Below are 14,681 nucleotides of genomic sequence, written 5' to 3' on the forward strand. Positions count from 1 at the left end.
GGAAAAGAGTAGCGAAGAAGCAGTAATTAGGCAGTTACTATAAGCAGGATGTGATGGGAAAAGAAATTTCAGTGCTACTTCATTCTCTTGCTTTGTCACCTCTACTGATTAGACATCTATGTACGTCTACATTATCTGTTGATCTAGACTGTAAATTCTTTGAGGTAAGAACTTTGCCTTTTTGTTTGCAAAATGTCCATCATTCTTTGAATTATGTGTATCTCAACTCTCGTGTGTTACTGGATAAACAGGCACAAGATGTGTCACATGAATCATTCAGGAAAGGGAGAAGGGTGTCAAGCAGACTCTACAACCCAAGTCCTTAGTGCCTGCAGCATGTGATGGAGATAAGATGTTCAGACCTGTATGGATCAGACGCTGAGGGAGTGTGAGATGCAGGATTTCCCAGTAGATTCAGTGCTCTTCGCTAACATAAATGAATGTTCAGGAAAGGAAATCTTGAATGCTATTCCATGTTTTGAAGGAGAGTGTTTATCTTGTCCTCCATAGCCTTTCCGTTTCTGTGCACATATTCCTCCTTTCCAGTAGGAGTTAAGTCTGTCCCTTCCCAGGGACAGACTCTTGTTCTCTCTCCTCACCACTTCTTTGTATTCAAGCCAGTCTATTTTTAATTTCTGCTTCATCCATGTTTCAGTGGTAAACATTTACAATACCAGAGACATTTCAGTATTAGGGCCCAGAATCACAGCATTCTGTATTTTGAGGTGGGCATCCACAAGGATTTGTTGCTTTGCCCTGCAACTCCAGCATGAAGAAGACATGGCAGAAATGGCAAGTTCACAGATGTTAGTTGCCATCCTTTAATCAGCCCCTGCCAGAGTGCAAAGAATTGTTTCTCAGAGCCATATTATCTGCACCTTTGTGAGGACATGTCGTGGTTTAACCTCAGTCAGCAACTGAGCACCACACAGCTGCTCGCTCACTCTCCCCCACCCCCCCGGTGGGATGGGGGAGAGCATTGGAAGAGCACAAGTGAGAGAAACTCATGGGTTGAGATAAAAACAGTTTAATAATTGAAATAAAATAATAATAATACACAAAGCAAGTGATGCACAGTGCAATTGCTCACCACCCGCCGACCGATGCCCAGCCAGTCCCCGAGCAGTGGCCCGCCCGGCCAGCTTTCCCCCCAGTTTCTATACTGAGCATGACGTCACATGGTATGGAATGTCCCTTTGGCCAGTTTGGGTCAGCTGTCCTGGCTGTGCCCCCTCCCAGCTTCTTGTGCCCCTCCAGCCTTCTCAGTCGGTAGAGCATGGGAAGCTGAAAAGTCCTTGACTAGTGTAAGCGTTACCTAGCAATATCTATAAAATCGGTGCATTATCAACTTTGTTCTCATCCTAAATCCAAAACACAGCACTATAGCAGCTACTAGGAAGGAAATTAACTCTATCCCTGCCAAAACCAGGACAGGACAGTAAGATACTTCTGTGAACTCTGCACTTCCAAGATACTCACATGAGACTTGGTGAGGGGGATTTCCAGACATGTGCACACAATAACCCATGCACATTAATCTGAGACCTCCCATCCAGAATAAGGCTACCAAAGATCCCAAAATCTCCAGCAAGTGAGGAATTTCCCTGACTCTGTCCCAGTGAAAGATTTCTAAGTAAAATTAATGACAGTTGAAAACTATTGGGAATGGAGGTAGGGTAACTCTGATGGCACATGCAAATGCTATGTGATTTAGACTTTCTGAATAGACTGTCTTTATACACTTGTCCTGGACAGCAGATACCATGAAAAACTTGTAGAGGTTCATCTAGGGCTGAATGAACCAGCACCTGACACTGTCAGCAGTTGTAGTGGTTTGGTACAGAGCACCTCTGCAGTCCTAGAACATCCACAAGCACTAACTTCTCTTAAACAACTGGAAGATGCAAAATCACCGTTTTTGGTTTTGGTTTTTTTTCTTTTTAAGACAGACATAGCCTTTCTGCCAGCTCTTGTCTTCTTCAGAAAAGATTCCTTCTTAGTATGTCTTTAGTAAAGAGGCATCAGTTGTGCATAATAGGTCTCATTATCTTTAAATTAGCCATTAGTATCTTTCAGTGATGAACAGATATAACTACTAAATACAGATAAATGTTACATGGAGAAGTTGAGTATTAGAGTCCATTTCTCAAGGGCAGAATTCTTCCCCCTCTGTGAGTAGTTGCTGCACTGTGCTGGAAAAAATCTGCAAACTACTGGAAATAGTTTCAAGCACTATAAGGATTTACATACAGTATAAAAAAACAATAAACTAAATCTTCCAGAACACTTGTGAAAAAAAATTATACTGTGTCTGTGTTCTTTAGTAGGCTCTGCAGATTTTTTTAAGAGTCATTTAAAAATAAAATCCAAAAGAAAAAATCATATTTTCTCTTGTTTGGAAAGTATTTGCAGTTGTATTTCTTGTGTGTGAGCAAAAGATGGATTTTTCAGGTGAGAAAAAATGTAATTTTTCAGTGAGAATATGGACGAGCAGTTGTGCTTTTTATCCAGAGCTCTATATTGCTGTTTTGCTAGGAAGAAATTCATAATGCTTTTACTGTACTAGTCAATTGTTCTGTAAGTCATCAAAAATAAAAAGAATTTGGAGAAACTTGGAAGAACTGGTACTGTTTAATTGTCTTGTTACAGTATTTATTTTGATAAATACTATCAAGGCATGCCATTTAAAAATAATAGAAAGTAACTATCCTGAGGAACTAAAAAACTGAGGCTATAAAAAAAACAGAACAGGTGAATTAGTCAAAATTTGAAGGCCAAGGGAAGACCTTTGGCAACACGAACAGTTAGCAGTTTTTCCTACTCACTACTTACAAGCCCATATTGCTTCTCTGAAAAACATAACAAAAAAAGGAAAAAAAAAAAAGCCCTAAGAAGAGATTTGAAAACCCCACAAAATAATGGCTATGCAAATTTGGTCATGGATTTTTTTTCCCCAGTTTTAATGGGCAGGGTGAGGAATCACTCAGAAATGTTTGAGAAGCAAGCCAGCAGCTGCAAAAACCCTGAGCTTTAAAAGCATCTTTCCTAAAGTCTTCAAATCCAGAGCGCTCGGTAGAAGTCCATCTATACCTGAAATGTAATAAGTGCCTTGTTCTTTCATTTTTGCTGTCCTTTTGAGGATTCATGCAAATGTCTGTGAAAGGTAGGTATACCTTGTGCTATCTTAAATCACTCATTCTTGTGGCAGTGTTGACCTCCCAAGCTAAAACACAGTCAAAGAAACCCTGCAGCTGAGATATACTTGAGGTGCTGCAAATTAGTGCACTTTCTGTATGACCTTAAAGCTCTGCTTGGGACGGTGGAAGTTGTTTTTAAATGTGAGTCATTTCAGTACTTCTAAAAATCTTCTTAGCTAACACATTTGAGATTCATTTATTTGTGGGGTGGAGGGGAAACTCAAACCACATCCTGCTTAATGCCAGTTCTGAAAATACGTTTGCTTATTTAATTAAATTACTCTTTGTTGTTAGTTGTATAGTATCTCACTTGAACAGGTATGTTTTTCATGCCTAGAAGATCACGTCTGTAGCATTACTATGTAAAGCTGTCTAGGAGGACAGCATGAAAATCACAGGATAATTTTTATTTCCCAAATGACCCTTGATGTTATACCCTTGAGTTTCAAAATCTTACGGAGTGAATGCTAATCTTCTAGTGGAAGAAAATCTCCTCTAAAAACAGAGTAAGCGCTGGGTTGAAAGAGAGAGATTCATATGCTCTGCCTGGCTGTATTAACCACAGTAGATAAGACATCCTAGGAAAAAGTGTGTCTGAATAGCAAAACGTCCATAAGTATGCAAGTATTTCGTCATGACTAGAGAACCTTGCAGAAATGTAATGACTTTATAATTAAGAAAAGGTGGAATTAATGCAAGTTCCTGAAAAAGGAGACTCTTGTAAGACCAAATTTGTAATTTTCCTGTTTTTTTCATGTTTTAACAAATACAGCTACAGAGAATCATTGGGAAGGAAGATGATTTGAAGACAGCTGGAGACGAAACAGTATTTCGGGTATGAAATAGAGATACGTTTTTCTTTACAAAAGCATTGTCATATTTCCCATGAACTTTGTTATTTTTTTCAGAGTTTTTAGATAAGTATATAAGTATCAGTATTAGTGCTTTAATTAAATGAAAGCACATGATTTATCAACTACTTTCTAACAGGGAAAGAAAAATGTTTGTCATTTCTGAATCTCCTGATGAAATGTATGCAATTAATGTATTTTATTACGGAGTAGTCACTCCATTATTTAGTTTCTGTAAGCCTCTGTTCCAAAGTAACTCTCTTCTGTTTATGAAAAACTCAGAAAAAACTCTGTATGGCCATATGAGAAAAGAGGTCTTTCCAAATAGAAATTGATACCTTAAACTTACCTAAGTGCTGCTGTTGCAGTAATATCAGCTTATTCTGAGTTGGTTTGAAATGTAATTGCTGTCATTGAGGTGACAAAGGCAAGGATTACTTTAGTTAGGTCCACTTCCAGAAAGAAATGGCTTAGATGCAGATCAGAAGAAGAAACAATCTTAGAGTATGATCTTCCAACTGGGTTAGAAGTTTCACTGGATTGCAGACCATTAGCTAATGGCAAATACATCTCGTCGATGAAAGGAGAGGTAAATTCCTGCTCTCTTCTGGCTGTTTTCCCCTGAATCCTGCCAGTATCACCTACCTTCTTCTCCAAGTGGAGTCTTTGCTAGCTGCCATCACTTCTTCAGTCTCTAGTTAGCACAGAGACAAGATACTCTGTAGCCTGGATGAGATTGGATGAGAACTGAAAACAGAGAGGGGTAAGTCCTGAGCACACTGAAAACACCTCAGAAGACACTTATGAACTGTGGCAAAGGAGGGGGAGAGTACAGATGGATTATCTCCAGCTGTTACTATAAGGTGCTGCTTGCATCAGCAGCACTACTTTTGTTGCGTGCTTAAATTGGATAGTGTAGCTGAAGGATATTTTTCTCACCACAAACTTGCTTTCAGTTGTAAACTGAAAATGGGTGACTAGGCATGGGGCAGCGACTGCTCATGTTGGAAGCACTCAATAATAAATTGATATAGGGCTCAGCTTTATAAACCTGTCATGCATCAGCAGTTTCTAAAAGAGTTGATCCAGCTCGTGTTCTTTGCTTTTTCACCTGCCTGGGGAAAAAATGGAAGTGGCAGTATTGCTAACACTTTTAATATTTACTAGGCATAAACAAAAACTGTTTTCTGATGCATAAAGGTTTTGCTCCCTCAATATGCATCCAGAGTTCAGTTAAAAATCGTTTGACTAACTAACAACCATCTCCTTTCTGGAATCTTTTCATCAGGCACCAGATTAAAATAGCTAGGATTAATAGGGTTGTTTGCTCCTCAAAACCAATTTCAATTGAGACTTAACTGCCATGGCAGTGAAAGAAAAAGGATCTTTATTCTGCATGAATGCACAGTTATGGTATAAAATTTCCAGAGAAACTTTGATACAGTTGGACAGATTTAGTTAGAAACGCATAATCTTATTGGGAGCTAATTAAATACCTAAGCCTGAATGTCTCTATTTTGTTTTTTCTCTTGCTTCAAATTTTGTCTTCAGAACTCTCTGTTGAGAAAAATCTGAAGTTATTGTAACCAGAAAATACTATTTAATACGGTTTCTTAGCAGATTATAAATGGAATTATAGTCTGTTCAAAAGAAGAATTAAATAGCTTTGGGGAGTACAGCTATCTTGAAATTCTTCTGGTCTCTATATTTCTACTTGGCATAGTCCAAATTATTACTTTTCTTCCAATTTTTATTTTCTTTCCTGTCTCTGTCTCTCACAAAAGAAGTTCATTATCTTTATAAGCAGTGAATCTGACTATACACTGTAATCAGTGCATATGTATGGCAGTCATAGTATTACTTTCAGGCAAGGCAGATAAAGCATAAAAATACGGCTTTTAAATTGACTGTGTTCTTTGAAAACTGAGATGCTGCAACGGAAGTTTGGTGTTTGGGATAGTTCTTTATTTCCACAATGCTGTCACAATTTGCATATGAGTTTGCTGGTTTTTCAAAGTAATCCCGGTCTCTGATACCAGATGGAAAATGTCACTGACTTATGAAAATAAGGTATAAATGGTAGTATGCAACTTTATTTAACCACCAGGTATATCCAGGTATGTTCCCTGTCCAGTGTGTAGACAGAGGTCCCAGTCATTCATTTACTATATGAACATACCAGTTAATACTCATTGAGATACTGTATTAGGAAAAGAAAAAGCAGTTCGTTTGCTGTGCTCCCAGGGTGCTTGTATCTCTGGCTCTTTTACTGAGACTTTGACTTACACATCTGAAATTCAAAATTTCACCACTTAGTAATGGCCCTTGAATGGGATTGCAGTGGACTTTGTTATCCAGATAAATGTATTTCAGTTGAGAGATTTTCTTTTTCCAATATCATAATTGATGCTGGAAGAAAAGCCAAAAAATCTGCCCAGCCTTAACCAGCCCAGTCTTTGGGAATTTCCTTGGTGACTTTTGTAGAGCAAGCAGTCTGATTTACTCATAGCACAGGAATGCATGCACACACTGAAGGAGAGATGCAGGCAGACTTAGAAGACTGGCAACCTGGTTCTATCTATCTAGACTGGAGAAAATGGTACAGAAGTCAACAGAGGCAGTCACTATCTCACCTCACCCATCTACCCATAGGCCAAAGGAAATGGTGCACCTGGCTTCCTAGCACAACTGTTCTGCTTCACATGAGACATCCAGCTGAGCATTTGACCATGCTTCGCAGAAGAGGAGAGGCAGACTGCTTGTCTAGAAGTGGTGTAGAGTGTTATAGGAAAGTGCATGAGCTAGAAGAGTTTGGTGTATTTTGAAAAAGGTCTTGCCCAGTGAACAACACTAGTTGCTTTTGTATTAATGCCCTGAGTTCCTTAAAGGGATACTCTAATAGTGGTGCATGCATTAGCATTCTGGTAGTGAAAACAATGCTAATGGTTGCAGATACCTACTGTACAGCCCAGTCATCTAGATCAGGGACTTTGCTCTTGGGTCCTTCAATTTAGATTAATGAATTATCAAGTAGTTTCAGTACCTCTAATTTAATATGCTTTGTATAATGGTTAAACTTAGAAGTTAATTTTAGCTATCGTTAGGAAAGGAATGACAATACAGAATGTTCTGTATCTGTTCTTAAAATGGAATTCATGTTGGGAAATAATGTGCGTTGTCTTATTTCCAAATGATTAAACATATGCTTCTGGATTCCATAATGAACACATTTTCATACAAAGTATCTCATTTACATGGGGTTTTTTAAACATTTAACTAGTACATGGGGACACAGCTATTAATCTCTTTTAAACAGAAAACTTTTGAACTAAATTCAGTCTGACTATAAGCAGTATACTTTTAGACCCACACATGGATATTTTCCTATTGATTGTGTATCAGTTGTTTTAACATGTCTACTTTTCTTTCTTCATTATTCATTCACGCATTTATCACCACTTAGCTGGTCGGCACAAGGTTTTACATTTGGACCTTTAGACATTGCAGTATTGTGATGCATCTCCTCAGCCACAGAGACTGCGCGGGCCATTGTAACCTGCCTATCTGCTCCCTAGAATTTCGAACTAATTTAAAGGTTTTTTTATCCGTTGCTTCAAAGTCTGTAAAGCCCTGGGCCCAGAATAAGTAAAGACTGCCTAAACTGAAGGGAGGAAGATGGTGGTTGACAGCTGTGCTCTTCTAGTGCAGCAATACTCTGTAACAGAGTTGCAGCATATCTGTGCAGCACACTGAATTTTGCCAGAATCTGGTCCAAAACTAAAAATAATATCCCTCCCCAAAAGAGTGTGTCATTAATCTTGTCACCTCTCAGTTCATATGGAATGCACATTTTTTTTCTTAACCTGTCTTCTCCAACATAAATGTGTATGTTTTGTATCAGCAGATTGAGTTCTATTGAAAAGCTTTTAGATACTTTAAACCAAGGAGTATTGCAATGTTCCTGCATGCTTTAAAGGAAGCTCTCCAGGCAGGTAAACCCCATAAAGAACCAAGCCATGTGGCATCAAAATATTAAACTATTAACAAACTGCTGGGTCATTGTTTACCTCACAGACAAGGAAAATATTTTATTTTTTCCACTTGATCTGATGACATTATAACCTCAAGAGAGGCAAAGAAACATACTTTCAGACATCTTTTTAGGTACCTATTTTGCTAGTACATTGAATTTAGATAGCAAAAGTCTCTCCCCCGAGGAATTCATGTGGAAGCCTGTTGTGGTCACAGTAGCATTGCTTTCCATTGTGCAGATGTGTGAGGCAAGGCTACCCCTTTAGTCTCTGCTACTTAACCTAGTCTGAAGTGCTTTAAATTATATAGCTAGAGAAGCCAGATAGCAGTGTGGGCTCCTGACAGACCAGGGAAAACACGATTTGGCTTTGCACTAACAGCTCTAGTCCTCAGTTCAAAACAGTAAGAATCTGGTCATAATCTCTGAAGGCTACCTAGTGCATTTGCTTATAAAATTAATTGGAATAAACTGGAAATGGTGCACGTAAGCATGCTCACTTGGCATTTTGTGATAACTGAAACTTGGGATGGCAACCTGAACGTGGACTACCTGGGGACACGTTTGGACAGCGGGGTGGGGGAGTTGGACACAGTCCATCAGGAGTCAGTTTTAGCGCCGAGAGCAAGGAGGTTTACGCATGCTGAGAATGGGCGTGCTCTGCCTTTGAAGCCAAGTCCATGTTAATCAAAAGAGCATGCTTCACTGAACGTCATACCTCCTGAGGGTGGGTCCTCATTACAGATTCTCTACTTTTTACGGAAATTAATATTTTTAAAGTATGGCATGACAGGGAGGCAGGGCCTGAATTCTTGTGAGGGACTGTCCCCAGCTGTGTATAGAAGCTGCTTTTCCCAGCTGCCAGCACAGCACCAGTCAGGCAGCCTCAGGCTTTGCAGTGCAACAGTTCCATTCCCTGACTGCTTGACGCAGCAGGATTTGGTCCCTCTCAACCTGCTGGCAGCAAGACTAGTTTCAACCTGTTCCTATTTTTTTCATAAAGTATCTCCTACAATGTCTGCTCCTAGGTTAGTTTTAGCCCACTTGGCTGGAAACCGTTTTTATTCTGTACCTCTTCGTGAACTGATGCAGAACTGTGGGTGACGCACTGAAAGCTGAGGACGTCCATGAAGTTACATCTTCTTCCTTGCTAAAGCCACTAATGGTACAGCATAGCAATTCCATGGCATCAGTTGTCATTAAAAAACAACTAATCCCCAGGTAATGGGAATGCTGGATGTTGTTGAATGCTGCATATAAGCTGTTTATTGCTTAGAAAACGGTCTGTCGGATTTCTTCTCAGATACTGTCTGTTATACCCTCTGTAGAAAAAAAATGTGCACAGTTTACCCTGTCTGTATCAGATCCAATGTATTCTTGAATCCTACCTCGTAGCCTTGCAAAACATTTAAAATTTCAGTATTGATTTACATGATTAAATCTGATTCATCATAAAATGCTATATTGTTCATTCTGGCATCCACTTGAGGCTGTCTGGGCTTTGCCAAAAAAGACTGCTTTTGGAGATCTGGATCTCCTGGTCTCACTAGCTTGCCTGTTCACAGTTCTTTTGACTAGCTGTACCTGGCAGGATTAATTTCATAATGGATATATCTTTTAAACCTTCTTCGCAGAACTGAGTTGTAGGTCAAGGTCAGGTTGGACAGGGCTCTGAGCAACCTGATCTAGCTGAAGATGTCAACTTCAAGCTTGAGAAGGGGGTCCGAGTGAACCTCATGAGGTTTCACAAGGCCAAGTGCAAGGTCCTGCACCTGGGTTGGGGCAACCCCCAGTATCAATACAGGCTGGGGGATGAAGGGATTGAGAGCAGCCCTGCCGAGAAGGACTTGGGGGTACGGGTGGATGAAAAGCTGCACATGAGCCAGCAATGTGCGCTCGCAGCCCAGAAGGCCAATTGTATCCTGGGCTGCATCAGAAGAAGCGTGGCCAGCAGGTCGAGGGAGGGGATTCTGCCCCTCTCCTCTGCTCTGGTGAGACCCCACCTGGAGTACTGCGTCCAGCTCTGGAGCCCTCAGCATAAGAAAGACACGGACCTGTTGGAGCGGGTCCAGAGGAGGGCCACCAAAATGATCAGGGGGATGAAACCCCTCTCCTGTGAAGAAAGGCTGAGAGAGTTGGGGTTGTTCAGCCTGGAGAAGAGAAGGCTTTGGGGAGACCTTATTGCAGCCTATCAGTACTTAAAGGGGGCTTATGAAAAAGATGGCGGCAGACTTTTTGGCAGGGCCTGTTGTGACAGGACAAGGGGGAATGGCTTTAAACTAAAGGGGGTTAGATTTAGACTAGATAGAAGGAAGAAATTTTTTATCCTGAGGGTGGTGAAACACTGGCACAGGTTGCCCAGAGAGGTGGTGGATGCCCCATCCCTGGCAACATTCAAGGTCAGGTTGGACGGGGCTCTGAGCAACCTGATCTAGCTGAAGATGTCCCTGCCCACGGCAGGGGGGTTGGATTAGATGACCTTTAAAGGTCCCTTCCAACCCAAACTATTCTATGATTCTATGATTCTATATGTCCCAACATCTTGGAGACTCTCAAAATGACAGAAAGGTTGACTCTCTTGAGCTGCGTTTGAGGCTAGGCTGCTTAGATTGAAGTCTACATTGCCTCCAGGGATAGGAGCCTGGCATGATGAATTGACTGACCTAGTAGCTGAAAAACAAAGAGCATTTCAGAGAAGTGGACTCAAAAATTTGCAAAGATTTAGTGTTACCTTTGGAAAGACTTGGGACATCGCTAGCAGGCAGAAACTAAGATAACTGTTCTCTTTGACCCTCCTCTCTTTTCTGCCCCTCTTCTTCATCTATTCACTCTCCTTGTGTCTTAACCAAAAAAAATTTCAATCCAAAATATATATTGTTTCGATAGAAATTGTAAAAATAAGACATTGCACAGCAAATACCATCTCCCAGGAAGCAAGTAAGAGAACAAGGAACGTATTACAGATTTTAATCATGATGAATGCTTTCCAGTCATGCCTCAGGCAAATTCTGCAATGAAAGGTGGTAAGAATCTAGAGACAGTAAGTCTATGAACGTTTCAGATGAGTTTTGAAAATCAGTTAGGTACATTATTCCGAAAATCCTGTCTCACTGTGTGATAAGTTTCTTCTCAGTGGCACTTGTTGCTACTTGCTGCAGTATCAGGTCCTAAATGTCAAAAGCTCAGTGGGGAGCTACAGGATTAGGTAGGTCTGTGCCCATGACTCGGTGTTTGCAGCATCAGGCTTCTATGTTAACAGTCTGTGTAACGTGATAAGGAAATAAATGTTGTGTTATCTGATCTTGCTTAAAAAGGAATAATTGCATAATTCAGCAGTTCATGGTGCTTTTGAAAAGTGTACGAGGTGTTAACGTTACTCTAGGAACATAAGCTTATGTTTGTAGTATGTACACACATCTTCATTAGTTCATATACACTTGTGTGGCATCAGAGCTTGGTCTTTGGGATTCTTTGTGTGAACCAGTGGTCCCAGGAACATGTCTGAGCTCCCCAGCTGAGATACATATCCCTGCCCCGTCCCGTGCCTGTATCAAGATAAGACTTGGAACATCACCATCCCTTCTCCCCTCTGTGCCTCAGCTTTCTGTAAAGCACACAGCCCAAAAGGGTGCTGTGCTGCACCCTCCCCAAGCTGAAGCCACCAGATACACCAGAATACAAACTTTCACTCAATTTAGATAGTAGCTCTGTGACTCAAAGCTACCAGTCTAGTCCTTTGTACTGCTCCAGGATTAGGTTACCATTTCATTCTCATTGCCAAGAGAGACATTCCAAATGTAAGTTATTCTTTTACCTAAGCTCAGGAGGGTGAGGTGTTGGAAATATTAATAGAGCTCTTATTATCTTCTAACAAAGATTTGTCATGTCGCTACTAATTTATACAGTTCAGCAGCAAAAGCTCCTAATGATTCTGTGGACAAAAAGGAATTATGTACTAACATGTACTTTCATTTAATAGCATTAACTCTAGGAAAAGCAATTTTTTGAAATTTTACCCTTAAGCTGTAGTCTCTGTGGTCTGCTATTGCATATTCTGTTTTTAAAAAATCTACTGTTTTGTAGTTTTAAAATACATTTAACTCTCACTAACATAGTGTTTGGACATCTGCCAATTCCACTTTGGAATTTCAACTGATAAAGAGGGTAGCCAACAAGTAGGTGCATATTTGTTATAAATCCAGGGATAGGCTTTGTCATCTTAGATAAGATGAGATAGGTATTGTTTGTATGTCGTCTTCTAGCTTATAACTAGAGAAACATGAATAGAAGAAAAAAAACTTCTTCTGTCGCAGACTTAGTTTTTAAAAGGTTATTTTAAACCTCATTTTTCAGTTTGTTCTCAATACAACACTGATTTTAATATGGAGTAATTAAACTTGAAGCCTTAAATTGCATAATCGAGTTCAGTTTTAAAAATTACATAAGCAAATTTATTTCTTGCATTTCTCAAGTCTCTTTTAAACATGTAAGCAAAACCACAAAAAGCAGATTAGAATCTCACTGCAGTGGGAAATATGTGGACTCTTTTCTGTTTCTTCTTAGAAAACTTTGCATTCTGACACAAACAGTTTGGGTTTGAATTTCAAATAAGCATACATGAATGTTTGACTTTTGACTTTCAAAAAAGCATGTACCAGTGTTTATGCATCGGTCTTCACAGTAATCTGAAGTGTTTAAACTTTAGAAGGATGGATCTTGTCAGTATTTAAATATTCTTTGCCTGCAGTTAAATGATAAAGTTCAATAAGTACAGTTTGCATATGGCTTGAAAAGTTTTTTTTCCTAGGTTCACTCATACATAACTCGTATCACTGGCATTTAGTGAATTGTAGCTTGCAGTAGAAGTGAGGAATGTTACCTCTTTTAACTATAAAATAACTGTGTCACATATGCAGTAAGCATGAAACACACAGTGGACTAATGGGACTTGTTATTGATGATGCTGAAAGCTAAATAACCATTAGTATTAAATCTTATGAATAGACTCTTGTCTTTCATCTTACCTCTTCAACCAGATAAAAGACACAGAAGCTATTTAGATGTCATAAGAATAGTTTGTTGAAATCCCTCCAGACTTACCAAAAAAAAACCCTCTCTTCATGTTGCTTAGTGTTTTGTTGCGTTCAAAGAAATGCCAGTATGCTAGTGCTGAAAGAAGAATAGAACCGAAATCCAGCATTATGTGTGGTTTTAGGCTTGTTAAAGATGCTGTTGAGTTGAAATAATGTGCGTCCTTTTTCTGCAGAAATCTCTTAATCAGATTTAAAAAATATATAGAAAAGTCACTAACATTGAAAATTTGCAAGAAGCCTTGTAAGACCATATTATAATAGAGCACTTTGAATGTTTGTATTTTTCTAGTTTCATTTCTTAGACTATCATGAATGTTTTTAAGTAGCTGTATCAAATTAGAAATATCTGACTAAAAACTTTTTTATGAAGATGTTAACTTTATTTAAAGCCTCTATTCACCTAAGCATAAAGGTTTTTAAAGACTTAACTAGCAACCTTCTCAGTTCTAATAATAAAACACACTGAAGGTGGTTGTAAATTGTACTCATCTTTCATACAGAATATTTGGAAGCAGAACATATAATACAGTGTTACCAATTGATGTGAAGGAATTATTCAGCTCTGAGATCCTGTGTGATAGCTTTGGGAACAGTAATTAAATTGGAAGTATCTCTTGTGAAATTCTAGTTAAAATAAATATTTCCAGATTTGTGGTGAACAGATATTAATAATCATACAATGCATAATAATTAATCATACAGTTTTTTGTTTTATAGGGAGCAGAACAGGAAAGCTCTGGTGTTAATACTATGTTGCTGATACATTTCTTTGGAAAAGAAGGAAAGGAAAAACTTCGCTACTCTGAGTTTTTCAGGTATTTTTTGCAGTTAGGCAAGCCTAACAGCAACCAGTCCTGTTCCTACCCCCTCTACTTTGCACCAACACTGGCATTAATCTGACCTCACACTGAGCTGATTCAGAAATTTAAGCAGGTAATCAAGCAGGAGATTATTCATGATTTTGCATGTTTAAATTTCTAGTTTAGCTCCTTGGGTCTGCTGTTTGCAGGAGGAGTTGAGCACCATGATAACTCCAAAGCAGCAGTGGGCCTGGAGGCCGTCAGGGTTGAGACTACCATTCTTGTTGTGTGTGCGATAGCATACCTTTAGACAATATGATTCATGAGTATCTTTCTTTTTCTTGATCAAATCACCAAAAAAGTGACTGCTAATGAATTAAAAAAGCTTTTCTGAGCCGAGACACCCCCCTCCCCATTACAACTGTCATGGTAGGCTACAGGCAACTTCTCTGCTTGCTTCAAATTCCAGCTTCTGTTGAAAATTTACCTGTGCCTTTCCCTTTGAACTACTTTTGCAATGGGACTACACAGATATTTCATGGCACTTATGTCAGAACTGAGAATTAAGTCATAGCAAACACCACATCAGACTGAAACTGCAGTGAAATACCAAGTGGCCATTACTCCTGGAAAGGTAGCATTGTATACTCGTCTATTTCACTGTAAGCTTTGCAAAATCAGAAGTTAATAGAAAGTTTTAAGACTGGTGT

The 14,681-nt window shown here is 39.3% G+C and overlaps 1 protein-coding gene across 1 annotated transcript in view; it reads left to right on the forward strand.

Annotated features, from left to right (window-relative positions):
* The window catches only part of MICU2 (mitochondrial calcium uptake 2), a 66,630-nt gene that overhangs the window by 36,994 nt on the left and 14,955 nt on the right, over positions 1-14,681 (forward strand). Inside the window, exons 7-8 of the mRNA XM_009327883.1 lie at positions 3,970-4,032; positions 13,889-13,986. Coding sequence (XP_009326158.1) covers positions 3,970-4,032; positions 13,889-13,986 — 161 coding nt within the window. The remainder of the gene's footprint in view (positions 1-3,969; positions 4,033-13,888; positions 13,987-14,681) is intronic.

The sequence above is a fragment of the Pygoscelis adeliae genome, unplaced genomic scaffold (genome assembly GCF_000699105.1).
Source record: "Pygoscelis adeliae isolate BGI_AS28 unplaced genomic scaffold, ASM69910v1 Scaffold14, whole genome shotgun sequence".
Classification (NCBI taxonomy): Eukaryota; Metazoa; Chordata; class Aves; order Sphenisciformes; family Spheniscidae; genus Pygoscelis; species Pygoscelis adeliae.